General features: G+C 39.6%; 1 protein-coding gene across 5 annotated transcripts; it reads left to right on the top strand.

Moving 5' to 3' along the window:
* Window positions 1-93: 93 nt before the first annotated feature.
* EXOC3 (exocyst complex component 3) lies at window positions 94-25,987 on the top strand. 5 transcript variants are annotated; one of them, XM_083826733.1, is made up of 14 exons: window positions 171-218; window positions 1,143-1,233; window positions 2,265-2,449; window positions 6,546-6,765; window positions 9,128-9,809; window positions 14,284-14,401; window positions 15,357-15,482; window positions 17,089-17,189; window positions 18,724-18,834; window positions 19,581-19,731; window positions 21,001-21,123; window positions 23,583-23,744; window positions 24,598-24,725; window positions 25,171-25,987. In XM_083826733.1, exons 3-14 carry the CDS (start codon window positions 2,306-2,308, stop codon window positions 25,340-25,342), a joined length of 2,238 nt encoding a protein of 745 aa, XP_083682859.1. In that variant the 5' UTR covers window positions 171-218; window positions 1,143-1,233; window positions 2,265-2,305; the 3' UTR covers window positions 25,343-25,987. The 5 variants fall into 5 exon arrangements, with proteins under 5 accessions (XP_083682856.1, XP_083682860.1, XP_083682859.1 ...); XM_083826730.1 differs by lacking the exon at window positions 1,143-1,233 and having other exon boundaries at window positions 94-218; XM_083826734.1 differs by lacking the exon at window positions 1,143-1,233 and having other exon boundaries at window positions 159-214.
* The last annotated feature ends 28 nt before the right edge of the window (window positions 25,988-26,015 follow it).

Raw genomic sequence — 26,015 nt, 5'->3', positions numbered from 1 at the left:
GGCCCCCCCTCAACCCTCGCCACCTCACGGGGCCGCGCATGCCCCCGGCGACAGGTGGCGGCGGCGCAGCGCGCACGCGCCTCGCTCCCCTCGCCCCCCCCCCACTTCCCCTCCCGAGACGCCTGCGCGGCCGGCCTCGCGCACGCGCGCTGCGCGCCTGTCAGCGCGGCGCCCAGGGGTGGGGGCGGGCTGCGGAGGGGGGCGCCTGGCAGAGGCCGGTAACGGCTGCGGGGCGGCGGTTGGGGGGGGGCGGGCGCTGAGGGGGCTGTGAGGGGTGTTCAGGGGTTGTTTGGGGTCTGTGCGTGAGGGGTGCTTGGGGAGTGCTTGGGGGGTGCTTAGGGTCCGTAGGGTGCTTGGGGTGTGTGTTTAGGGGGTGCTCGGGGGAGTGTTTGGGGTGTTTTGGGGTGGGCTTGGGGGTATTTAGGGGGTGTGTGGAGGTTGCTTGGGATCTGTGCATGGGGGGTGCTTGGGTATTGGGGGTTTTGTGTTTTGGGGGGGTGTGCTTGGGGTTTGTGCATAGGGGGTGCTTAGGGAGTGTGTTTGGGGGGTGCTTGGGTGCTCTGAGGGATATTTGGGGGTGTTTTGGGGTGGGTTTGGGGGTATTTAGGGGCGTGTGGAGGTTGCTCGAGGTCTGTGCCTGGGGGGTGTTTGGGGGTGTTTAGGGGTTGATTGAGGGGTGCTTGGAGGAATGTTTGGGGTGTGTTTGGGGCAGTGTGGGGAGGGGCTTGGTGTGTGCTTTTGGGGTGTTTGGGGGGGTCTACTTGGGGTCTGAGCATGAGGGGTGCTTGGGGGGTGTTTAGGTTGGCGTGATTGGGGGTATGCGCATGGGGGACTTGGGGGATGCTTGGGGTCTGTGCGTAGGGGGTGCTTGGGGAGTGCTTGGGGGGTGTTTAGGGGTTGCTCAGGTGCTTGGAGGAATGTTTGGGGGCATTAGGGGGGTGTTTTGAGGTTGCTTGAGGTCTGTGTGTGCTTGGAGGGGTGTTTATGAGTTGATTACAAGGTTCTTGGATGAATGTTTGGGGTGTGCTTGGGGGATGCTTAGGGGTACGTGTTTGGGGGTGTGTGCATGGGGATTTGGGGTGTGCTTGCTGCCGAAGCCTGTCCAAGACAACTTTGGGCTCTCTTTTGCTCGCTTGCTGCAGCGAGTCACTCTGAAAGCACGCCTGGTTTGGGGTAACCGCCCCTGTGTGAAGCTGGCATGGTTCCTCGAAGTTTGCTCTTCCTGTGGGCACGGTTGGTGGCTGGGCGGCAGCCTGTCCGCCTCAGCAAGTTGCTACAAAATCACGTGGGAGGTTTTGGGGCGCTGTAATTTTCTGCGTGAGGGCTGCTTGGTGTGCCTGGGCAGTGGCTGCGTGTGTTAAACCTGTCGTAACTCTGTTTTGTATATCCAGAGTTGTTAATAATGGTGGTAGTTCACCATGAAGCTGTCTACCGCAGTGTCGTTTTCTGTAGTAACTTTTTTAGTAAAGTTAAAAAAAAAAAAAAAGTAGTAACATCTTTTAGAATAACTATCTTTTTAATTATTGATAAAGTCATGATAGCATGGAAATAAATAGAGCTAAACAAAAATGGGGTATTAATTCTAAGGTGTGAGTGGCAGGAAGAAATCCTCTGCCTTGAGATGTGAAGTAGGAAGACAAACAGCATTTGAGGTAAACAGGCCGTCAGTAGAGAGGTGATAGCTATGATTGCACAGCCGGGAAAGTAAAGTAGGTCATGAGTTCCCACTGCAGAAGTAGTCCTGGAGTAAATACATATGCATGCGGTTGGTGAAGATATTAGAGATACAGACGTGAATGGAGGATCTGTTGAGATTAAGGGATGTACTTGCAGGCTGCCTTAAAAGTTAGGTACTTTAAAGGAATAATATGGACATGAAAGCGTACTCTCTGTGGTCACAACTTCAGAACCTGGAAGTGTTCTGTTTGATTCCAAGACTCGAGATGTAACATCTTCTTTCCTATTTGGAAGGAATCGGGAATTCCAGATGCATTCCTTGGAGTTCTGTGGATGCCATGATCTTGCATTTTTGGTGGTTGGCATCCTTTTTGCATTGCATTAGTATCTTGAGTGAACAGGTCTAGTTTGATAGCCAGTAGATTTTACCTTTTCAGCTTTTAAAGTCTGATAGTGGTTTGCATGCATGTCTTGACTTCACTAGAAATTCTGCTGCAGGCATATTGCTGAAGTTTTTTCTCCAGTTAAGTTTGATATGATCCATCAAGTGAAAGCGTATGTTCTAAAAATGTTACTTTTCTTTCCAGTGCTGTTAAATTATGAAGGCATTTTGAGATTCTAATCAGCAATGGAGGAAACGGATAGGGAAGCAGTTGCGACAGCTGTTCAGAGGGTAGCAGGAATGCTTCAGCGTCCTGATCAGCTGGACAAAGTGGAGCAGTATCGCAGGAGGGAAGCTCGTAAGAAGGCTTCAGTAGAAGCTCGGCTCAAGGTATGAAGTTTGATAAATCTGAGTGTCCGCTGTGCAGGAAGAGTGTTCCTTCTCTTTTTTTCCCTTTACATTTTCATCCAGATAGTTTTAAATCACGGACTTCAATTTTTGCTCTGTGTGCAAAACGAAACAAAACCTTTGCATCCTAAAACTGCTTGCATTAGCAAGCATTTCAGATGTTCTTATGACCTATAACTTGTACGGGTTGTCCATAGGCAAGTCACCTTCTGCTGTGTAGCCTGTCAGCCAGTAAACCTTTGTTGTAATGATTGAATATTGAGCTTGTAATAAAACCTAAGGATTGCCTCTGAAACAAGATCAGTGCTGAAAATATGTTTAGTCTCTGACTTTTATTTGGGTTTATGGCGGATAGCTAAATCTTGTAGATAGCGTGTGGCGATGTGAATGAAGGAGAAAAGGCTGAGTCCTTCCTGAAGGTCAGGGGGGAAAAAAATCAGAGAACTTCTTGAATGTTTCTGCCTGCAGCGCAGTCCTGAAAATAGCCTGTGTTCCTTCTTGGCATAATAGCAATAACTACGTTTACAGTAAAGAAAGAACAAACATGAAGTTCAATATAAGCAGTTAAATTCAGGGTGCCAGTAGGCTTTTTAGATGAAGAACAGCTTAAAAAAATAATTCTAGTTTATTTACCTAAAGATTATAAAATAAAAAAACTCTTTGAAAGGAACATGAGAGGAATTGAAGGCTTTCAGACTCTTCAAGCAAAGAGTGTATTCCAGTGAACAAGGCAGGGGGCAGGTAGATTGGACGTTTTAAGAATTTGGTTTAAGTGAAAGCTTCTTGGTTCATTGTGTGTTAATGGGTCACTTAGGATATTCTTCATCTTGTCTCTTGTGCAACTGGACCATGTGACTTGTCCCTCACTTCACACGTGTACATGCGAGCACATACGTGCTCAGCAGTTATCTTAGACCACTGTATTCAATGATTGGAGTAGAGCCAAAAAAAAAGGTGCTTTGGGAACATTTTTATTTTTTACCAGATCAAACTGGCTGGTATACATTGCATCTAGTGTTATATTTCAGCAAGAATTAGTGTATCTGAAAACTGTTTTGTTTCTTCATGCAAGTCTACATGAAGTAGAAAAGAGACTGTTGTCTTTCACAAGGAAAAATCAGTTAGCAAATTACATGTGAATTTTTGTTTGGTTTTAGTATAGAAGTACTCCTGATGACTTGGATTTTTCAGATTTAAGGCAGGAGGCATATAGTGAAATCCATTAATAATTGATCAATGGTACTGTGATCTATTTATAGCACATAAGCACAGTTGTCACAGTAGATGACTGCATATAACTTTAAGTTCTGTAAATACCTCAATCCACTTTGTAGTGAGAAAGTTTCCTTGTAATTTTCCTTATGTTGCTTTAACTTCAGTCATCTACAGATGGTCAAAAATGCTCATTTCAGGTCTATGGAGGAAGCACTCCTGAAACAGGTGATGGCTGTGATGCAATGGATAGTACAGCAGTTTTTCCCCATAAGAATTACTGTAACAGATGGAAATATGGGGAAGATGAAAAGATGTGGTCATTAGGATCGCTTTCTGTAGGAATTGCTGGCTTTTCAGGTTGGATCACTGTTGAAAAATCTAAGCTGCTTCATCTATGTGAATGAACACCTGGTAAATCTTTTAGTGTGAACATGGTGGCTCTTTCTGACTAGATACGCTTTCACCATTGTCATAATTTTCTTCGTGAAAATTTTCTTTTTGATCATGAATAGCAATGATCGAGTCGATCCAGATGGAAGAGTAGAAAGATAGGGTAATAGCTGTGCCTCACTCTTAGAGGTGAAGCAGCTGAGGTCTGGAATGGTGTTCAGCACAAAAAGCCAGCATCTCCTCCAGTTGGTTACCCTACTCCTGTCTCTCCATTGTCTTCCAGTTATTCACTTGTTTGCGCTTTTAGATCCCCTCTCTGCGTTTCTTCTGACTTTGAAATTTGTACGACTAATCTGCTTTGTGTGAGGCTGATGTTGGTTAGTGAAGCAGTATTTTTAAATATTGATAGCAGAACTCTGACATGACAGATGGCTAGCACTGAGGGCTGGTCCTTCTGTGCTATGCAGTCCAAATGTAAGCAAAGAGCTGCCTGGTCTCTATTCCAGACCATGAGAGGTTAGGAGTGTTGACAGCCAACTTTGTTTTCACACTTGTTCAGTAAATGGGAAAGGTTAAGTTTTGGAGAGGTTAAGTATTTCTCACCCTGAAGAAATACTGGATATGTGCGCCAGGAGAGTTCATAAGTCATGAGTTTTCCTGAGTATAAACATGCTTTTTGGTTCCTAGGTGCTGTGCAGCTATGAATTTGAACCACAGACCTCTAAGGAGACCAGGCAGCCAGGGTACCAGTTCTGTAAAAAAGCGGTCAGTCCAATAGAAGATGAATATGCATTCTAGGAAGCAAAGTCTGTATCCCTCACTCCCCATCACCCATCATCCCCAATATTAAGAGACAAACTGGGCATTTGGGTGGATGTCTGTTGTTAGAAATTACTTTGGCTGCTTGAGTTAGTGTCCAAGATTAGTGATTTCTGTTTAACATAATCAAATTTCTGCAGAAGTTAAATAGGTAAGAATTAGAACACTTGGAAGATTTGCCTCAGAATAAATGGAAGAGTTGAGTCAGAAGTACTGAATGTTTAATGGTCATGTATTTTTTAAGATATGGTCAGCCTCAGGAGATTGTGTTGTCGTCCCTCGTTGTCTGAATACCACATAGTATTTCGGTAACCTAATTATCTCAGTTACTGTAGGGGAAATAATTGTTAATGCAGCAGTTCTTTAGACAGATAAAATAAAGATGCCTCACCACTGCTAAATTGTTCCAAGTTTGACAGAAAATACATTTTTATCAGGAAAATCTGCATATTGTATTTTGAAATTGTGGCTTAAGAATCACTGCATTTTTCTGGGACTTTCTGAGTACATTTAAAACACAATAAATGTTGCTCATAGTTACCAGGATTTCCTCTTTGGCTTCTACTATCAGACAAAAAATCCCATGACTGCTCAGGCTTTTTGACCTTAGAAGTATGGCAAAAAATACGTGCAGAGCTTAGCTAAACTGTCCCTGCCGTGTTTCTTTTTACAAAGTTTCTTCAAGTTCTTGAGATCGGCAACTGAGCATTCACCAATGTCTAGCTTTTGGCTTGTCTTTGAAGTCTGTTATTTCCAGTTTCATTTTCTATTTGCCTAATCTCATTTTAGTTGCATGTTTCTGAAAATAAGATGTGATCTGATTTCTTTTGCACAGATATGCTTTATAATACACCTTCTGTAATATGTCAGCACTGTGAAATGGCATTCTGGACTAACAGCCCATTTGAAGAGTCATTATTTCAAGTGCTACCTGTCACAAGAGATACCCATGTCAAAAACCTCACTTTATGCTATAGTAATCGAGTAGTTGGCTTGTCAGTCTGTTTGTTTTACATTGACGAAGCTTTATGCAGCTTGGTAGGGGTTTGGGGGTTTTTGTTTGTTTTGGCTGAATTATTTCTGATTTTTCTGCAGTTCTGTCACCACAGGCAGGAAGGGTTTTTTAGAACACTTGTTTAGTGAAGAATAATTTTTTTTAGAACCTTTTCAGTTGTAGGTCAAAAAATCATAATTGCTTTAATAAAATGCTTTGTGAATCTGTGCATGCAAAACATCCTGGGGAAAACTCTGCATCAGCTTTCTTCTGATATCCCCTTTTGAAATGAACTCATAAAGGAAGCATGAAGAAACCTGATTCTCCCTTCCCATGTTCCTGATTTAAGATAGGTCATCGTCTTTGTAAGTCTATCTTCCTAAGTTCCTAAGCTCCTGTTGCAGCTTTGTAGGTAAAGCAGTTGTATCTAGCTCCTTAGAAACTTTTATTTAAAAAAAAAAAAGCATGTGCACACATTAACACAAAATTACATGTTTCTAATAAGCTGTAATATTGCCTTTCCAGTTGTTTTTTTCTGGAAAATGTTAGGTACTGATATGTAGATAAAAATTTCTGAGAAATGTTGAAAATACAGAACCTATAATATTTAGTGGTTAATGTAAGAGTTCTTTTTTGTCTTTCTTTTTGTTTACATTTAAGGCAGCAATCCAGTCGCAGTTAGATGGAGTCCGGACAGGTTTAAGTCAACTGCACAATGCACTGAATGACGTAAAGGACATCCAGCAGTCTTTGATAGATGTCAATAAAGACTGGAGACAGAGCATCAACACCATCGAAAACCTCAAGGATGTTAAGGATGCTGTAGTGCAACATAGCCAACTGGCAGCTGCTGTAGAGAATCTCAAAAACATCTTTTCAGGTAATCTAATGTTCTTTATATAATCTATCACATGATGAAAGCGTTTCAAAGTGGTACTAACAGCTGTAGGGTTATCAAGTAATGTGGGAAACTTTAAACCTAATTGGGAACGAAAAATTAAGGAAGCATCACCTAGATAGGTTCAGAAAAGTTACTTTTAACCGTTTAATATATGTCAAATCAAAAAAGTTCCAGTCTGGCCTCTCATTATCAAACAGAAGTCACAAAGAAAATTTCTTGCTAGCAGTCAGTAGCAGAAATAACGTTTTTACTGCATAAGGTTGAGCTAAGCAAGCAGCATGTACAGAAAGAAAATTCAGAAAGATGTGAAATGTTGCCAGTATTCTGGGTACCCACAGCAAGACTGTTGAGTAAAAATAGTCCCAAATGATTTTAGGAAGTGAATAATTTTGCAAGCAACTGCAGAATGTCAAGCAGAAATTCTCCATTAATGTTACAAGCCTACCTATGAGCTACCTGAAGTTCGGTTTCAACTGTGCACAGTCCTTGCTTCTGAATCGGGCAGTACAGTCACAGAAACCATATGATGCATAAGGAAACTACACATGGAAGGCAATGCTGCACAGCTAGCAGTTTGCAAAATTGAATAGGGTTGATGCAATATAATGGATACTATAAAGATAAATAAAGTGGGATTAGCTCTGTCGTTCCATGCAGCCTTTTTGGTGTACGTTCCATTCCATCATGAATTGGGGTGAATTCCTTGCCAGAGCTTTTCTGCTTGTAAGTTGTTTTAAGAATTTTACCACTGTAATGGGGGCTAAATCAGTCATACCCCGTTGATTTTATAGGAAAAAATTAGTCTTTTCTCTCCTTTTTCCCCCGTTAGTAGTTTTTCAAAATGCACCTGTAAAGAACTGTTGTTTCCCATTCGTACCAGGATGGTTTGTTTAGTCTCTCTACAAAGGTCATCTAACTGCTACACTACAAAACTTGGATAGAGGGTGTGATAGAAAGAAAAAGAGTTCTGTTTCTATTTACATGAAACATCTAGCGAAGAACAAATTTTTGTATGCTCCAATACGAATTTCTGAAGGCAGTATTATTTTATTTTACACTGGTGAGTGCAACTGAGACGACAAGCCTTTTCTTTTCTGGTATCCTGAGAGGCTTTGAGTGTAAATTGTTTCCCTCGAGGTTGTTACACAGTATAGTTGGTGATAACTTTGCTCTGGGTAAAACAAATGTTTTTTATTATAAATTTTTTCACCACAATTAATGTTTACTTGTAACTGTCTTAGTGAACCATTTTTTGATTGTCGATTTTTATTCCTGCAGGGATTTTCATTTTTTTTTGCCACAGAATCCTAATCCTCTTCTGTATTACTCCTTAAATACTGAATATAGTAATAAAAAAATCTTACAAATAATTTAGTAGTTTAGGTAATTATCCCTATTCTTCCTTCATGCCTTAGGCAAGCAAAAACCATCCTTCAAGAAGGACATAAAAGTCAATATTAATTGTATATATGCAGCCTCAGGTTCAATAGGGTAAGCGATTCAGATAAGTTAAAAGCCTTTCATGTATAAGAAAGCTACTGTCATAGAATCACAGAGTGTTTTGGGTGGAAAGGGAGCTTAAAGATTATCTAATTCCAACCCCCCTGCCATGGGCAGGGACACCTCCAACCGAACCAGGTTGCCCAAAGCCCCATCCAGCCTGGCCTTGAGCACCTCCAGGGATGGGGCATCCACAGCTTCTCTGGGCAGCCTGTGCCAGTGCCTCACCACCCTCATAGCACAGAATTTCTCCCTACCGTCTCTTAGTTTAAAGCTGTTACTTCTTGTTCTATTCCTACACTCCCTGACACAGAGTCCCTCCCGAGCTGTCCTTGTAGGTCCCCTTTAGGTGCTGGAAGGCCGCTATACAGTCTCCCAGAAGCCTTCTCTTCTCCAGGCTGAACAACCCCAATTCCCTCAGCCTGTCTTCATAGGAGAGGTGCTCCAGCTGCTTGATCGTCTTTGTGGCCCTCCTCTGGATTTGTTCTAATGCCTCCATGTCCTTCTTGTGCTGGGGGCCCAAGTACCGCAATTTGGTTTGTGGTAGACTTTCATGGATTTTTTTTAAAGGGGAGAGAGGGAGAGAAAGGGAATTATGTTCTGTTGTCAATGAACTTTGTTCAGCCACCGTTCAGAATGAAGCATTGTAGATAATAATGAAGATACGTAGTGTTCGCTAGCAGTTTCTGAATATTTCAATATCATTCCCTTTAAATTATTCCTTAACAATTGGTGCATCTGTTTTCCAGTTTGTTTCCTAGTGCTCTTAATGTCTCATGTTTATTTTTTCATTTTAATTGTGTTATACTCTTTTTATCTTCTTCTTTTGCATTTGTTTCAGTTCCAGAGATAGTGAGGGAGACCCAAGATCTGATTGAGCGAGGGGAACTTCTGCAAGCGCATCGAAAACTGATGGATTTGGAGTGTTCTCGTGATAACCTGATGTACGAGCAGTATCGCATGGACAGCAAAAACACGCATGACATGAACCTCATCCACACGTACTTTGGGGATATGCAGAAACTTTCTGAGGAGCTGGCCAAGCAACTGTGGATGGTGGTTCAGAGGTCTCTTGTCACGGTCCGTCGAGATCCAACCTTGCTTGTTTCTGTTGTTAGGATAATTGAAAGGGAGGAGAAAATTGACAGGCGTATGTTAGACCGGAAAAAACAAACTGGGTTTATACCTCCTGGCAGACCAAAGAAGTGGAAAGAAAAAATGTTCAACATTTTGGAAAGAACTGTGAGCACACGAATTGAAGGCACGCAAGCAGATACTAGAGAATCTGACAAAATGTGGCTCGTGCGCCATCTAGAAATCATACGTAAATACGTCCTTGATGACCTGCTAGTGGCTAAAACCCTACTGGATCAATGTTTTCCCCCACATTATGACATTTTCAAAAGATTGCTAAGCATGTACCATCAGGCTTTGTCTACCCGCATGCAAGAGCTTGCTGCAGAGGATCTGGAGGCCAATGAGATTGTTAGCCTTCTAACCTGGGTTTTAAATACTTACAAAAGGTAAGGTCCCATTTATCTCAACCCGTTAGCAAAAGTTGAGAGTAAGCATACAAAATACAGGCTGTGTGCTAATAATTGTATGTCTATTAATGGAATAAAAGATAAAGAAGGTAAGAAGATAAAACCATTTAGAAAAAGAAAAAAAAAACAAAACAGAAAAATGATAGTAAGGAACTTGATATGTTGATATTTGTTAATGCCTTTTGCTTTCTGGAAAGTGCTCCTTCAAACTTCTTTGGATTTTCTAATACATGGTCTTGAGTTGTTTTATAAACTTGAGGTTTTAATGCGGTTATAGACCTGCCTGAATCTAGTGACAGCCTAAAAAAGTGTTTGTGTGCCATTTTGGTGAGGTATTGGGAAGAACAGAGGAGGCTAGGAGTTCATGAATGTGAAGCAAAACATTTGTTGTTGGCCACAGCCCCGGTAAAGTGGTGTGGTTATTAACTTTCTATTGTTCTCCTTTGCAGAGGTTGGGACTGTTTAAGTGTTGCTTCATGACAGTTAAATGGAAAGAATGTAGTAACTTCCTCTGGGTTTTGCCTGGGAACCATGTGCCAGTTTGTTTACTTAGAAGAGTTTCTGCCTGTAGGTTGTCTCCGGTGATACTGTTAAACTCTTTGTTTTGTTTTGAGTGGTGTGATTTGTTGGGGATAACTTAAGCACTTGGTTTGTCTTACCATTTTCTAGGTAGAAACAGCTCAAATGGCAACTGTTTAATTTTTGCTGACGCATAGTTACTAGGGCAACTGATTTATTTGGGAAAAAGTAATGCTAGCTTTTCTGTGCTTTGTGACTGTAATCCTGTCCTTAATAGCTGGCGTTGACCCGGAGTCTGCAGCGTGTGTTTGTGCTGTCTTCAATTGTTCCATCTCCCTATTGCAACACTTGATAGGTTTAGGGTATGACACCATATAGCAAATAATTTGGAAATGACCCCATTCCACAGAATTTTTATAACCATCTTGAAGATGTTTTGTGTGTAGATCTTTGTGCTTTGCTCTGCACTGTGACGTTCTCCTGCTTTTCTTCCCTGCAGGGACCGCTCAGGAGCATTCCTTAGCGCATGCCTATATACACGTGCAGGGTAAATGAGGGATGCAGCTATTGATAAGGATACAGCTACTGATAAGATAAAGTAGCTAAGTCCATTGGCCTTTTCTCATAGTTAATAGAAGGTCAGAGGAGTAACTCAACAATAAATGAAAAATCAGAAATATAGGACTTCCTCTGCCTAGGGGGGTATGGTCTGGGCAGAAATCCTGCTCCCAGGTTCTTCATTTATGGCCTAGGCTGACTGGTTTTGGTCTTAAAGTTACCCTTCTGCCCTTTCCCCAGAAAGTAGAGCAAATAACTTTGAATTGTCTAACCCATTAGCAAAAACTCTTACTCCATGTATTCCTGAGTAGGAAGGACAACAATGTTGTTATTTACCAAGCAAATAAATCAAAAAGAGATCATTCCTGCAAAAGCAAGTGATGTGGCTCATAGCTCCTGATGGCAGAATCTGGGAAAGGAAGTAAAATAGAGGAGTGGGTATGGTACAGGGTATCTGAGGATGCCTTCTTACCTAACACCTGTGATGGAAACTAAGGAGATGCCTCAGGAAAAAATCAAGGGTTTGAATTTCGCGCTTTTCTAATAGAAAAGCCCAAGAGGAGAGGGCAGTACAGTAATTGTGTTCCTTTAGAGTACAAGGGATTATTATAAAGACGATAACAATTGGCTCTCTTGTACGTCTGTAGTGGGTGGTGGAATCAGCTCAGGCCTGTGAGTGGGAAAGCTGAAGCACTCAAGCAGGACAGTTGCAGAGCTTACCACATCTCAGCTGCTGGACGTCTCTTAACAGTGCATTAAACAAATCTCTTTAAGGATATGTTTATAATAAACTGTGAAGGAGAGTGGCCCATATGACTTCGTGAAAACTTCTGTAACTTCTGTTTAACCTTCTTTTTCCTTGTATGACAAATAGAAAATCCCTGTTCCATTCCTTGTTTACTGCTATGGAACATTGTATGGGGGGAAAATAGTTTTGTTCTTTCTAATCTTTCTCTACTTCTAGTAAATGTAGTTGAACACTAGAGGGGACATGCAAACTTGTATGTTAAAACCGCATCTCAAAGCTGAGAAAATAGTGACCAATAAAGAGAAGCATTCAGGGTTTCTTCCATGTAACGAATTTGTAAGAAAACTATTCATAACTTCTCTTTACAATTTTTGTAAGGCAAGGATTTAAAATAATCGTGTTCTACTTTATCAGAGCATGTCTCAGAAGCTGTTTTTAGAACCATATTCTGTTTGTAGCTAAGAAATAGCTGATCCTCCACGTGGAATAATAGCCACTAATATTTGAGTGGGATGCAGTTTTATTGTGTTAGATGTATTTGTCTCTCATGTTTAAGTCAATGAAAGCCTTGGAAAAATACTCCAGTTCCTTAATCTACACTGGCTTGGCATCAAGGCTCTATTCTGTGTTTTGGGAAGAATCTAAGTTGTGTAAGATCCTGATGCCTGTATTCATAGTATGTCATCAGGTGCTAATCAAGTGTTGATAAAACTGCTGAGAGTTCACCAGCATTGCTACAGACAGTGTTAGCAATTGCCCCCTTAGTGAACAGAAGGAATGGTGCTGTGTATCAGGATGGTGCCCCTGGGCTGAGTACCTTTTTAACAAGGGCAGGATTGGTGGCGAGCCTGGCATGAAAGGCAGAATAGAAGTTTTCTCAAGTGTTAGTTTCCTGATAATCCAATTCTGGTTGAAATTTCAACTTAATTATAAACTTCTTGTTGATGGGGATTAACTCTTCCCTACAGTTAGAAGCCTCCTGACACTTCCAAGAGGGTGTCTGTCACTTTCTTCCCCAAGGTGCTTGGTTGTGACAATCAGCAAAGGAGTTTTGTATAGCAAGAATTTTGGTCTTTGGGGGCTGGAGGTGGGAGTCTGTGGTCTTTATTTTGGGGCTTCAGTTGATAAGCTTCGAGAAAAGCTCAATGTTCCTGTGGCCTTGTGAAGTAGGGATAATGATGGCACAATGAGGTTGGAAACACTTTCTCATATTGCACAATGTCATAACCAGCTTCTCACTTTTCCCCCAAATGACTCTGGAGCAGGTTCTGCTATTCCTTGTGTTCTTTCTGTGAAGAGCAGCAGAATGGAATTGAGCTTTCTGAGCAGCTTGAGCCTCTTTAATGCCTTCAGTCTCTCTTCCTACAGCATCAGGATGATACTACAAATATAAAGTGTGCAGTTGCACAAGCTTCTGTGGTTTCAAAGACAAGGGCATTTTTTTGTTTTGTTTTTAGTGGTTAGCTGTAGTAGGATTTTAGGACTTCAGTGTTCTTTGTGATGTGGAAGCACCACTGTGCTGACTCACTGCATATCCCCAGAGAACAATTTGAATTTGCAAACTAAACACTTCAGAGGGGAAAAAACTTTTTTTTCTTAATCACTGTTCTTTATAGTTGCCACTGCAAATGTAAACTTTCTGGCTTTCTTCTGAAAAGCACACTAGAAATGGAATGTGAAAAGATGTTGTTATTGAATATATTTGCACCAGTTGTTGATAAAACACCTTGAGTGTGGTTTTGCTTTGTTTTTTGTTTTTTGGTGGTTTTTTTTTGAGCTCACAGTATTGAGGGTTCTTGCTAATTTATGCTTTGGCATACCTTTGCTTTTAGTTATGCAAGCAATTCATTATACAATCTTATAACGTCCAGATGAAAAATATCACTGTATATTATTTCTATATAATCCTTGTTGAAATATTCCTGAGGGTTGCTCCAGCCTCTCTCTAATCCTATAAAAACAAGAATTCTCCTTTGCAAGTACAGCCAGTAGTGCTGTTACGATACTGTACCAATGATGTGCACTTTTGATTTAGTTTGTAAGATGTTTCCTCCTCTTACGTTAGGTATATCCTCTACCGATGCAAGCAGCATTGGTGTAGATTTTATTTGAATTCATTTTAGCTTTGATATGGATGTAAGTAGTACAACAGAAAGTCTTCTGAGAAACTCTGCTCAGAGTTTTTCATACTTTGAACTGGTCTTTCCCATTCCAAAATAGAGAATGTTTAAGTTGTCTGTCATCACCTCTGAAAATTCAGATATCCACTATTAGGAACCCGCAGATTGAACAAGTTGGCTTTTATTCAGTCTGAAGCAATCACTTCTACATAAAAGTAAGTTAAAAATATATGAAAGGGTTAAATATTTAAAATTTCTGTAGCGTGTTTTTTTAGTTCTTATATGGTGGGCTAAAGCTTTTTTTAATATCCTATTTTTTTCTTTTATGTAGTTTTATTTACATTCCTTGTAAATATTCTTATTGGCATTATTAAGAAATGTATAGATACTGGAAAATTGTCCCTTACAGTGATCACACCAAAAAAGCTGTATAGTTTTAAATTTCATCTCACGTTTCTTTACTAATCTGCAGTGTTGTGGTGTTTTTGTGTTCTGTTTTTAATCTCAGTACAGAGATGATGGGAAATTCAGAACTATCTCCTGAAGTGGACGTAAATTCTCTGAATCTTTTGATTTCACAAGATGTAGTAGATCAGCTTCTCAGCAAGTACATGTCAACACTTACTGTAAGTAATAGTTCAAAGGTACCTTCATATGGATGGACAGCTGTGCCTCCGTGCTTAACGAGCTGTTCTTGCATCAGAGAAAACTAGTATGATATATGTGAACTTGATACCATTACTTTTATAAATTTTCATATACTGTGTACTATTTTATTTATAATCAGATGCCTTTATGGATGTAGATCATGAAATTTCAAAGAATTATGCTTTACAGACCATATTAACCGTATTTTATTAGAAAGGAAGGAACTGCGGTGTTGATACTTAGACATGAATTCACAGTGCCAGTAGTTAAGGTATGACTAGACTTAAAAGCTGCTGAATGCTGCTTGGTCCCTGTAGTAACTATGCCAACATCTGACAGCGATGTGATCTTTTAAACGTAGTCAGGATTTTCATGGGGTATGTTTGGCAGCCTTTTTCCTTTCACGCCTGTCAACAGCACAATCAGAATTGCCTTTTGTGGATGCTGTTTAAAGCGCATCTCAAATATACAGGCACAGCATCTTGCTTGGGACAGGTGACACTGCATGTTGCTTGACAAACAAGTCACTGGAAATTGGTCAACTACGTGGCAAAGGGATTGGTACGTGACTGTCAGACTTTTAAATGTATATTTCTGTAATGATTCAGTCCTGGTTGCCTCTGAGACTGGATATTGGGGTAAGTGGAACTTTGGACTGGCTTGTATTCTTGTATTGTTCTGTGGAATTCCTCCTAAGCCTAGGAGCTCTGCCAAGAGGAGGGAGGTTTGCAGCTACTTGAATGTGGTAGCTACTAAAACACTTGCAGCAACAGCAACCATTTGGACTTGATACCCATCACATCTTGTTACTTGCTGCTGTGCCGCTTTGTCACTATGGCTGCTATTCCAAATACTGTAGTGTTTTGTTTTGTTTTTATTGTCGTGTGAGATTAAAGAATCTTTGCTCTTTCTTGGTTGCTTTGTTTAATGTAGTCTAACATCATCGGCTGGCTACGGAAAGCACTGGAGACAGATAAAAAAGATTGGGTAAAAGAAACCGAACCAGAAGCAGATCAAGATGGGTACTATCAAACTACACTCCCAGCAATCGTTTTTCAGGTATAAGAGAACTTGGTTATTCTAGAAAAAAACTACAGAAGTAGAACATGGATTTGGGGTGGAGGCAGGGAGCAGAAAGCCAAACTGTTTGGAATGCCATTGTTTTTAAGTCTATTGAAGTACAGTTTTTTTCCTGTAGAGTTGTTAGGTGGAGGGCTTTTTCTTTTGAAGTGTTTGTCTTTTTCATTTAAATACTTAGAGGCTTAGTTCTTTTTTTAATCTAAATTAGGAACCTATTTTGCCCAGCCTATTTAGCTGATACCTGTATTTGGTTAACTGTTTTTATTTAGCTCCCTTCGTGCAAATTTGTAATAGAAATCTACCATATGAAATATTTCTAAGTTATTGGAATATCACTTGTTAATGTGGCATTGAGATAGTTTAGCATGTATTTGTTCCTATAAATTATTAGTTGTACAAACACGTTAATACTGAAAAGATAAGTTCTGTTAAAGATTAGAAATGCTGCTGTTTAAACACTACTTCAGTTAACATTAATGCCTGTCCAAATTGTTAGTGGTCTTCAAAACAGAAAAGGTAACGCTAGTTCTAAGACCTTAAAATCTCACACAAAACAAAACTGCACCGCTCTGGTGGGAATGTTTTTAAACTGATCTTTATCAACCAGAAAAATATCAGCTGTTTATGCTCATTTCCTAGCTTCTGTTTACAAATATTACATTAGTCAGCTTCAATGAAATAAAGATGAGCTCTTCTTGCATTCATTTCCCAAGGAATATACTTCTTGTTTTTAGACTTGGATTTTTGCCACGTTCTTTCACATTTATATTAGCACCAATGTTGACATCATGTAATCTTTTTCAGAAAGTGTGTGATGTCAAAGAAAACTGGTGGCTGATCAGCTCTGATGTTACATACCAGTGCTGTCAAGGGGTGCAATGTTGAGATTTATGTAATTGTGAATCTTTCAAATTTATCTCAAGGCCAGGTTGGATGGGGTTTTGAGCAACCTGCTCTAGTGGGAGGTGTCCCTGCCCATGGCAGGGGGGTTGGAACTGGAGGTCTTTGGGGTCTCTTCCAACCCAAACCATTCTGTGACTCTGTGATTTCAGCATAAAGGCAACTCATATTTTTACCTGGCTTTGTACCCTTTCTTGCCAGTACCCTTATCTCAAATGCAGTCACCTGTATCTTATGCCTAGTTGTTTAGTAAAGCTTAGGGATCTCTTCTGCTTGACTAATACAGACTTAGTAGTTTCATATATAGGGGAAAGTAATGGAGCTGTACTTACAAGGGTAGTTATTACTAGCTGCAGGAGCTGACCCAAGAACTCTGACCCAGTATAAAACCAAATTCCTACTGAACTAGAAATATTAAGCACATCCTTCTTTCCTTTTCTGAAGAAAGAATGCCTCTGTTTTCAGTATCAGAACAAACTGTAGCATACGCTAACGTTTGTCAAGATTTTATTAATTACATTGATGGAAGGATATTGTTTTAGTCAGCAGCAGTAGTTGCCTGGGCTTCTTTTTTTATTTAAAAAATAAAAAAGCATATGTAGAGTTGGTGATAGTGACTGTGCTGTCTTTTATTTACCACTGAGAGGCCTATGTTGACAACTAGACTTCTTTTTTTTGTGTGTAGATGTTTGAGCAGAATCTTCAGGTAGCTGCACAAATAAGCGAAGATTTGAAAACAAAGGTACTCCTTTTATGTCTTCAACAAATGAATTCATTTCTAACCAGGTAAAATTATTTTTAAAATATAAGTACTTTATTCTGCTTCTTTGCTCTTTGGTTTTCCTGTAGATGTTTCTTCATTTCTTTCTCTTTACAAGCCAAGCTAGCTTTTCTTTCTTCTGCTTTCTTTTTTTTTTTTGTTTTGCATTTTTCCTTCTTTCCCCAAAGAACTTATTTTGTGCTGATGACCGAAACTTTCAGTTCCTCTTTGCAAATGGCTCTAATTTTTGGAGTCGCTTCCTCTTTTTATATTTCAATTCGGTAATCCTTTCTTGTAAGGAAGAGAGAAAATCCCTCCTTGGTTGTATTCCACCTGGAACAGAGACACCAAACATCGTGTGAGCATCCTGTGCCAGTGCCTCGCCACCCTCATAGCAAACAATTTCCTCCTTATATATAGTCTAAACCTACCCTCTTTTAGTTTAAAGCCATCCCCCCTTGTCCTGTCACTAAGTCCCTGACACAGAGTCCTTCCCCAGCTTTCCTGCAGGCCCCCTTCAGGTACTGGAAGGCTGCTATCAGGTCTCCCCGGAGCCTTCTGTTCTCCAGGCTGAACAACCCCAACTCTCTCAGCCCGTCTTCATAGGAGGGGTGCTCCAGCCCTCAATCATCTTTGTGGCCCTCCTCTGGACTTGTTCTAATACGTCCATGTCCTTCTTGTTCTTGGGGCCCCAGAGCTGAACGCAGGACTCCAGGTGGGGTCTCAGGAGAGCAGAGCAGAGGAGGAGAATCACCTCCCTCGCCCTGCTGGCTGCGCTTCTTTTGATGCAGCCCGGGATACGGTTGGCTTTCTGGGCTGCAAGCGCACATTGCCAGCTCATGTTGAGCTTCTAATTAACCAGCCCCCCCAGGTCCTTCTCCTCAGGGCCTGCTCTCAATCCATTTTCCACCTAGCCTATATTTGTGCTTGGGATTGCTCCTTCCCAGGTACAGGACCTTGCACTTGACCTTGCTGAATCTCTTGAGGTTCTCTCAGGCATGTGCAGGTCCCTCTGGATGCCATCCCTTCCCTCCAGCATGTCGACCGCACCACACAGCTTGATGTCATCGGCAAACTTGCTGAGGATGCACTCGATCCCACTGTCCATGTCACCAACAAAGATGTTAAATAGTGCTGGTCCCAATACTGACCCCTGAGGAACACCACTCATCACTGATCTCCACCTGGACACTGAGCCATTGACAGCAACTCTTGGAGTGTGACTGTCCAGCCAATTCCTTACCCACTCAGTGGTCCATTTGTCAAATCCATGTCTCACCAATTTAGAGATGAGGATATCCTGGGGGACAGTGTCAAATGCCTTGCACAAGTCCAGGTAGATGACATCAGTTGCTCTTCCCCTATCCACCAATGCTGTAACCCCATTGTAGAAGGCCACCATGTCAGGCATGATCTGCCCTTAGTAAAGGTATGTTGGCTGTCACCAATCACCCCCTTATAAAATACTTCTAATTACTTGTCAGGCTCTTATGGTCCTACCGTGTGTACTTAGTTATTATAGATTTCTGTGTTTTATGACATTCCTTGTGTATGTTGCAGGTACAAAGATGAAGCACAGTTATATAAAGAAGAACACCTTAAAAATCGTCAGTATCCACAATGCTATGTTCAATACATGATTGCAGTCATCAACAATTGTCAAACTTTTAAGTAAGTCTGCATTTTCTTGCTGTATTGTGGAAAAATAAATATTGATATTTAATTTGTAATACTACATGTCCCCAGGACTTTCTCTTATTCTATATACAAAAAGGGTTTCAGTTAAAATAGTTCAGCTGACTAAATAAAACCAATAGGTTTAAATATGTTTTAGGAAGCAGATGCTGTATACTTCTGTTGGCAAGGCAAACTGTTACCCCTCACCTGTGAAAATCCACTCAGCTTTCAGAATTTCAGAAATCCGTTTCAATTTGTCTGGGGCCTGCCTTCTTATCTTACGTTTATTACGTTATCTTACGTCTTACGTTCACAGTTCACCTTCAAGCAGTGTGATCAAGGTGGACTTAAATGGAGGAAACTAAGGGTATAGGTTGCTTTATTCAGAATATTAAAACAGGAGAAAGAAATCTTCATTGCTCATGTTTCAAAACAAGAAAAATCTTTAATAGGTTTCAGATTTCAGCAATCCGATCTCATGTTCATCTTTCTCTGCTGCCATTCTGAAGTCTACTATCAGCAGTAGGGTTTTTTTAACCAACGTACAAGAAGTTTAGTGTGATCACTGGAAAATCATACTGAAGCTGACTAAGGCTTCCAAAGCAAGCAGCAAACATTAATTTCCCTTGCAAAAATAAGACTAGTATGTCTATTTCTGTGCATGTACTCAGAAAATTTAGTAGCAATGCAATTGTGCATCTTCTTCAGTGGATGATGAAAGGCCTTGTTATTTGTCACAGAGAATCTATTATCAGTCTGAAAAGGAAATACTTGAAAGTTGAACTGGAGGACACATTGTCAAGCAGTCATGCAAGCATGGATGCGATTTTAGACATCATTGCCAAAGAAGGATGCTCTAGCCTGCTAGATGAAGTCTTCATGGATTTAGAGGTTGGAACTTTTTTCCTCAAAAATAAATAAGTCAACAACAAAAGAAAACAAACAAAAAAAGCAGCAACAACAACAAAGAGCGTTACTTTATAGGGAAAATAATTCAGGAATGAACTAGTTTTGAAGCCTCTTGATTGCTAAACATATTTTATGTGGTTGGTGTGCTAGCAGAATGCCAAGGAACTTTGGTAATACTTTATTTTTTTGGTTTGAGTGTAGAAGACTGAAAGGTGTTTTAGTTACATTTCATAAGATGATTTCAGACAGGTGTTTAATAATAGTGAGTATTTTTTAGTAGAGTGTACTTAGAGTAATACTTGCATAGCTGTGTTTTACGAATTATTTGGGAAACTTCTGATAATAAATTATCTTTGTATGGGTTCAATAGGGAAAAGAATTAAGATTGTTTAATTAACTATAAAGATTGACGATTTCTGACTGGTAAATTTTCCTGTTTGGGAATTCTGGCGGCTTATATAGAATCCCACAGGGGGAAAAAAAAAACTTTTTATAGTTTAAAAAAAAAAAAATGTTGGGAGTATGGGGAGGAACCTTTATTTCATTTTTAACTATGTAAATTGATTATGAGGAGACACTCTATTCCAATGGCCATTCTTTGAAATTATTTAACCTCAATCTTCATGTCACTATTAGCATTTATACAGTGCTTTAATACACAAAGGATTTTTCCACAGGGGATAACAAAGCAAGATAGGTATGTAGATGCTGAGAATACTGGAATTACATTTGTGCAGTTCTGGGAAAGGTTCAAGGCATGTAGGCTGCCAGGTTTGGTATAGACACAAGAAGTTTGTGACACCATCAGAGAGGAACAACTGACTAGCCAGTAGTAGTTCAAGAGAACAAGCATGACATTTCATTACTGCAACAATTTAAGGGTGCCTCATTTAAAATCAGAATTTTCAGCTCTTAAGCCAGTTTTGTTCTTGCACCTTATTTTATTCAGCGTAGAAGTTTAAATAGAGAACATCCTAAAGGATTTTGGAAAACTCATATGAAACATGCTGAGGTTAGCTCACTTGGTTTCCATACCCAACTGGTGTTATGCTGGGGTAGCACACTCTATGGCAGCTATCATTCTGACAACCTTATCGCATCATTTTTCTGCACTGTTTATTCCTGCTGAAGGAATAATAATTCAAAAATACGTAACACTTAAAACTGTCTCCTACATTTTTTAAATTGCACCGATGTGATTAAAAGTGTCAAAAATGTGTTCTCATCAATTATAATTGTTATTTTTCTCAGACCCATCTCAATGAGCTGATGACAAAGAAGTGGTTGATGGGGTCTAATGCTGTCGGAACTATTTGTGTCACTGTAGAGGATTATTTCAATGACTTTGCAAAAATAAAAAAGCCTTATAAAAAGGTAGGTGCAAAATATTCCATGGTACTTTGCTAGTATACTCTGAATATCCTGTTGGTTTTGAATTCATGAACACTGTATGGAATATAGAATTGGAACAAATGGGAATTATGAATTGATTCATCACTGGAAAAAATAATGTTCATTATCATATTGCAGAAGTCTGAATCTAGCATTGCTATTTCATTCAGTCACATAATATTTTCAGAGAGAAATCAGAGTTACAGGATTTAGTCCAGAAAATTCATTGGCATATTATTAGATTGTATTCTTACCAGCTTGTATTTTTCTAGCTCATGTTAGATGTCTGTAGACAGATAAAATTAACTGTTCAGAAACTAGCTTTGTTGGCCTGTAATTATTTTTTATAACTGCACAGTCTGTAATTTCTAGTTTTAATATGTGCAATAAGGCAGAGCTAAATTGGCAACATAAATTTTAACAAATGCATAACGTTTAAAATGCTGTTACTGCAGCATAATGTCCTAGGTTAGGTTTTTTAACTTTTTTTCTGTGGCTTGTCAAGGGATCTGTGGATTTTTCTACTATCCTTATTATCCTTTTTTATCTTTTAGTGTTATTCTACTTAGTTTAAGTAGAATAATTTTTAAGTAAATTATTAAGTAAACTTGTACACAGTTAAGATAGCATGTCTTAAATGATTCCCAAAGATTTAGGAAATATTTGAAGTTAGCAAGATCAGAATTTACATTAAGTCTTTGAAGAAACTCTTAGGAGTGCTTTTAAGATAGTCTCAAAATGGAACCATGGAACAGTTTTCTTCTCCAGGACTGTTCTGTTGCTGTGAGGTAATAGTGCTTGAGATGGGTTTCTTCAGTCCTTAATGCCAATATCAGAGATCATGTGTGTTTTCATCACATAGCATTTATTGGCACCTTATGAGAAGAAAATGACAAACATCTTTTAGCATTTATCACACCTGCTATTCCATTGTACCTCAGCACAAAGAATTTTCCCACACAAGACACCATATATTCTAGCACTGGATGGGGCACGCTTGTATTCCCCCAGCATTGGGTAGCTTTTTATTCTGGTTTTAAAATAATATCGGTTAATCATGTTCTGAAAATACAATTTTTAAAAGCCATACAAACAGAGCACCTGAGAAGAGAGTATATCCCAGTGGGTAACATAGCCTTTTCTAACAGGGAAGATTTGGATTTTACGTTCATTCTGCTTTGCTGTTCTCATCATGTGCAAAGAGAATGCCTTATCACTCTGTTGCGCTATCACACTTCTTGAGTGTTGTTTTTTTTTTGTGTTGTAATAGAGCTGTTCTTCACTTTTTCAGTGGAATGGTGCACATGCATGTTAGTCTTCCACAGTATATTCTGTGGTGTTAATTTTCCTCTGTTTAATTAGCATAATTTCCACAAATACAAGAGAAGTCATCCCTGTACAACCAGTGAACTTGAGTAAGGGGCATATTTGTGGTATTTTTGCATGGTTTTGAGTGTAGGACTTGAAATCACATTTTCTATGTCCTGAGTGAGGCCGTGGCTTCCAATACTAAGTAGTCTGTTGTTGCCTTTTGTTTTTTCCTTTCTGAAACTTTTCTCCAAAGTGTTGACTACAACTGAAAGCAGATATTGATCGAATCTAAAGCACGTTATATACTAATAAAAATATGATTTAAAAGTTTGTGACTACCTGCTGTGCGGGCTTCTTAATCATAAGTAACTTTTCCCACTATTATTAGTTTTTTTGTTTGTTTCTCTTTTTTAAAAATGTGGGATTTAAGCACTCAGTTTACAGTTGATGAAAAGCTGATAGTGTTTTGGCTTTTTTTTGGTTTATTTCTGGGCCTCCGCATCGGCCTTACACAAGTAACAGATGCTTCTCTTAGTCACCAGTAGAGCTATTTGCTATAAAAAGACAAGTTGAGAACAGCAAAGCAATTAAAGGAAGATCTGAGAAAGTGATTGGTATGGCCTGCAGATTCCATGAGTCCACCCTCTCCTGACTTCTTACCAGACTTGACTCCAGAGTACAGGTAGCACAGGTCAGATAGGCAATGCTTTATCCAGTGTATTGGAGTTCTCTAGCAAAAGCCTCTGTGATGGCAGCTCATTCCTTGACAAAAAGCTATGCTGTAAGGCCAAGCACAGATCTGTTTTATGACTGGTCATCCAGTCACTTCACATATGTTCCTCTATCTTTGGATATGCCCATGCTCCTCTAAAATAATTTGGATACCTTGGTTTTATTTTTTTCTTTCTGTTAATTGGCACATCCTTCTCAAGCAAGGAGGACAGATTTTCACTTGTTAGCATCGTGAAAATCTAAAGACATTCAAAGTGTATAGTATTAGCAAAAACTGGAGACTGGTGATAAAGTACAAATACATGTTTCAAAGCCTAATCATTGCTTAAAAACTAAAAAAAAAAAAACAGGTATGTTTGCAGGCATCACTTGCATCAACCACCACCTTTTTCTTTCAGACAATGACTGTTGAGGCCCATCGAAGAGTGGTTGTGGAATACATCAGAGCAATCATGTTAAAACGTATATCTTTCAAGAATGCAGAAGAGAGAAAAGAGGGTGCAGAAAAAATGATCAAAGAGGCAGAACAGTTCAGATTTCTGTTTAAGAAGCTTGCAGCTGTAAGTATTTGCTTTGAGTAACGCTGTTAACCTGATGAATTAAAGCACAGGCATTTAGTGTTTGGGGAAAACAGCTAAAGTTAGATCTCCATGTGTCTAATGTGGGTGACTAGTGAATGCCAAGAGTGCCAGCTGAGGGCGTGGACGCAGTTTCTGAACACACACAGGACTGCTGCTGAAGTTCCCGAGCACCGGTTTCGACTTTGGTGTGTTTAAACAGCTCTTGGCAGCGGCAATATCTGAATGGCCTCACAGAGGCGGGTACCCTGAATTCTGAGAAAGTGAAAGAACGAAGCAGTTGTCTGGTAAGAAACTAGAATTGGACCTTGTTTTTCCTGTCTGAGGAAAGGCAGATACTACATCAAACTGGTAATTATTACCTAAGCAGCATGCAGAGTGTTTTGTTTAGAATCAACAAGACAAGTATGTTGACCCCATCTAAAGGGCAGGAGAAGTAGAAAAGGGCAAAGAAGGGGACTGAGAAACTTAAAAGATATGCCTAAAATTAATACTGAATCTTAACCACAGAAGGAGTGGGAATCTGGAGGAAACCCCTTAGGGCCAACAGACGATCAAAATGTAGAAAGAGTGCAGAGAAGGAAAAAGCCTAAAAAACTAGGGGGCTTTTTTTTTTTAACTGATATTTTGGGGGTAGGTCTCTGGACAAGGAAGAACAGTGAAACAGAAGAGACTAAATGTGATGATTTGTAAATATTTTTTTGTAATGCCTGAAAATTCAGTTGTTTAGAGAAATGAACATCATTGACAGACGAAATAATAATGATTGTTTATAGATATTGGGGGGTTGCTTTTGTTTTAGTTATTTTGTTGTTTGTTACTTTTCATCTTGTAGGGATCTGGAGAGGACACTGAAGGACTTTGTGATATCATTGAAGCTATTGCAGAGGTTATCAAACTAACTGATCCTTCACTGCTCTATTTGGAAGTTTCAACTTTAGTCAGTAAATACCCAGATATCAGGTAATTCTCTTTGCCTTCAAAATAAAAAATAAATGGATAATATCATAGTTTCTCTGTAACCTTGGGATAATTTTAAAACAATGTGTGATATGTGTTATTCATATTTTAGAATATAGCCACTTTTTAAATTAATGCTAATAGAGAATGTACATGTCTTGGACTAGGAGGTACGTGTATTTTAAGTACTCATTGGGACAGCAAAGGAATAATGAGAATACTTCCATTCTGTGTTTTGTGAGGATAAAATGCATCTCAGAGTCCTAAGAGCAGCCAAAATATTGCTTTATATTGAGCTGGAAAAGGCAGTTGTTGGTGACTAAAGATCCGTTCAAGTATTAGAAATCTTCACGGAAACTACTTGAAAGGATTGCGAACTGTGATATTTGTGACAAAATCTTACTTCTGCAAAAGCTAATGCCATCTTTCATCTTTTTTTCTTTGTCAGGGATGACCATATTGCAGCTTTGCTGACAGTGAGGGGAGATGCCAGCAGAGATATGAAGCAGACTATCATTGAGACTTTGGATCAAGGTCCAAGCCAACCCAATCCAAACTATGTGCCAATTTTTAAAGAAATTACAGTTCCTACTCTCACTGTGCCAAAACTTCTTAAGTAATTGACAACTCTGTTTAGGTGTCATTACAGGTCTGGGATCAACGGGTTTGAAATATTTGAGGGCAAATGTGGTAGTGCTTTTTTGAGTACAGTTCAATCCACAGTGATACTTGCTGGGTATCTTTCTTTCTAGAGACTTGGATGTGGGGAGGTAGTCTTCTCTCAGAAATCTGATTATAAAGATTATGTTACTGTTTGCAGAATGCAGCTTCTATTGACCAGAGGGTTCTTTACTGACTCATTTGTTTCAGCTGTTTTTGTTGTCAGCAAGTACATTTTTCTTGTGAAGTATGTTTGCAATGCCATATAAAGATACCGCGTTAGTGCTGGATATCCCAACATACATTGCTTACAGCACCTAAGCTCTCTCTTGGAACTGTCTTTATATGGCACTGCCTTGGTTGTATATTAACTTCCTCAATTTCCTTTCGCGTTATACTTTGTGTATGTACTTACTTTGGTGTAAAATAGTTTATTGCAAAAGCTTAATTATGAAATCAGTTCCTTGACAGAAGGACTGAAGAGTTTGCTTATAGGGTGAATAAATAAATAGCTACAAAGGACACTTGAGGTACAAAAATTTTCATCATTGATTCACTAAAAATAGCACATACAGCACCTCCTTTCAATAAAATATTGAACCATCGCTCCCTTCAGCTCTGTGTGCGTTACAT

The sequence above is a fragment of the Anser anser genome (assembly GCF_964211835.1).
Source record: "Anser anser genome assembly, chromosome: 2".
Taxonomy (NCBI): Eukaryota; Metazoa; Chordata; class Aves; order Anseriformes; family Anatidae; genus Anser; species Anser anser.
The sequence above is the reverse complement of the archived record's forward strand: the minus strand, read 5'-3'. Positions and strand labels throughout refer to the sequence as shown.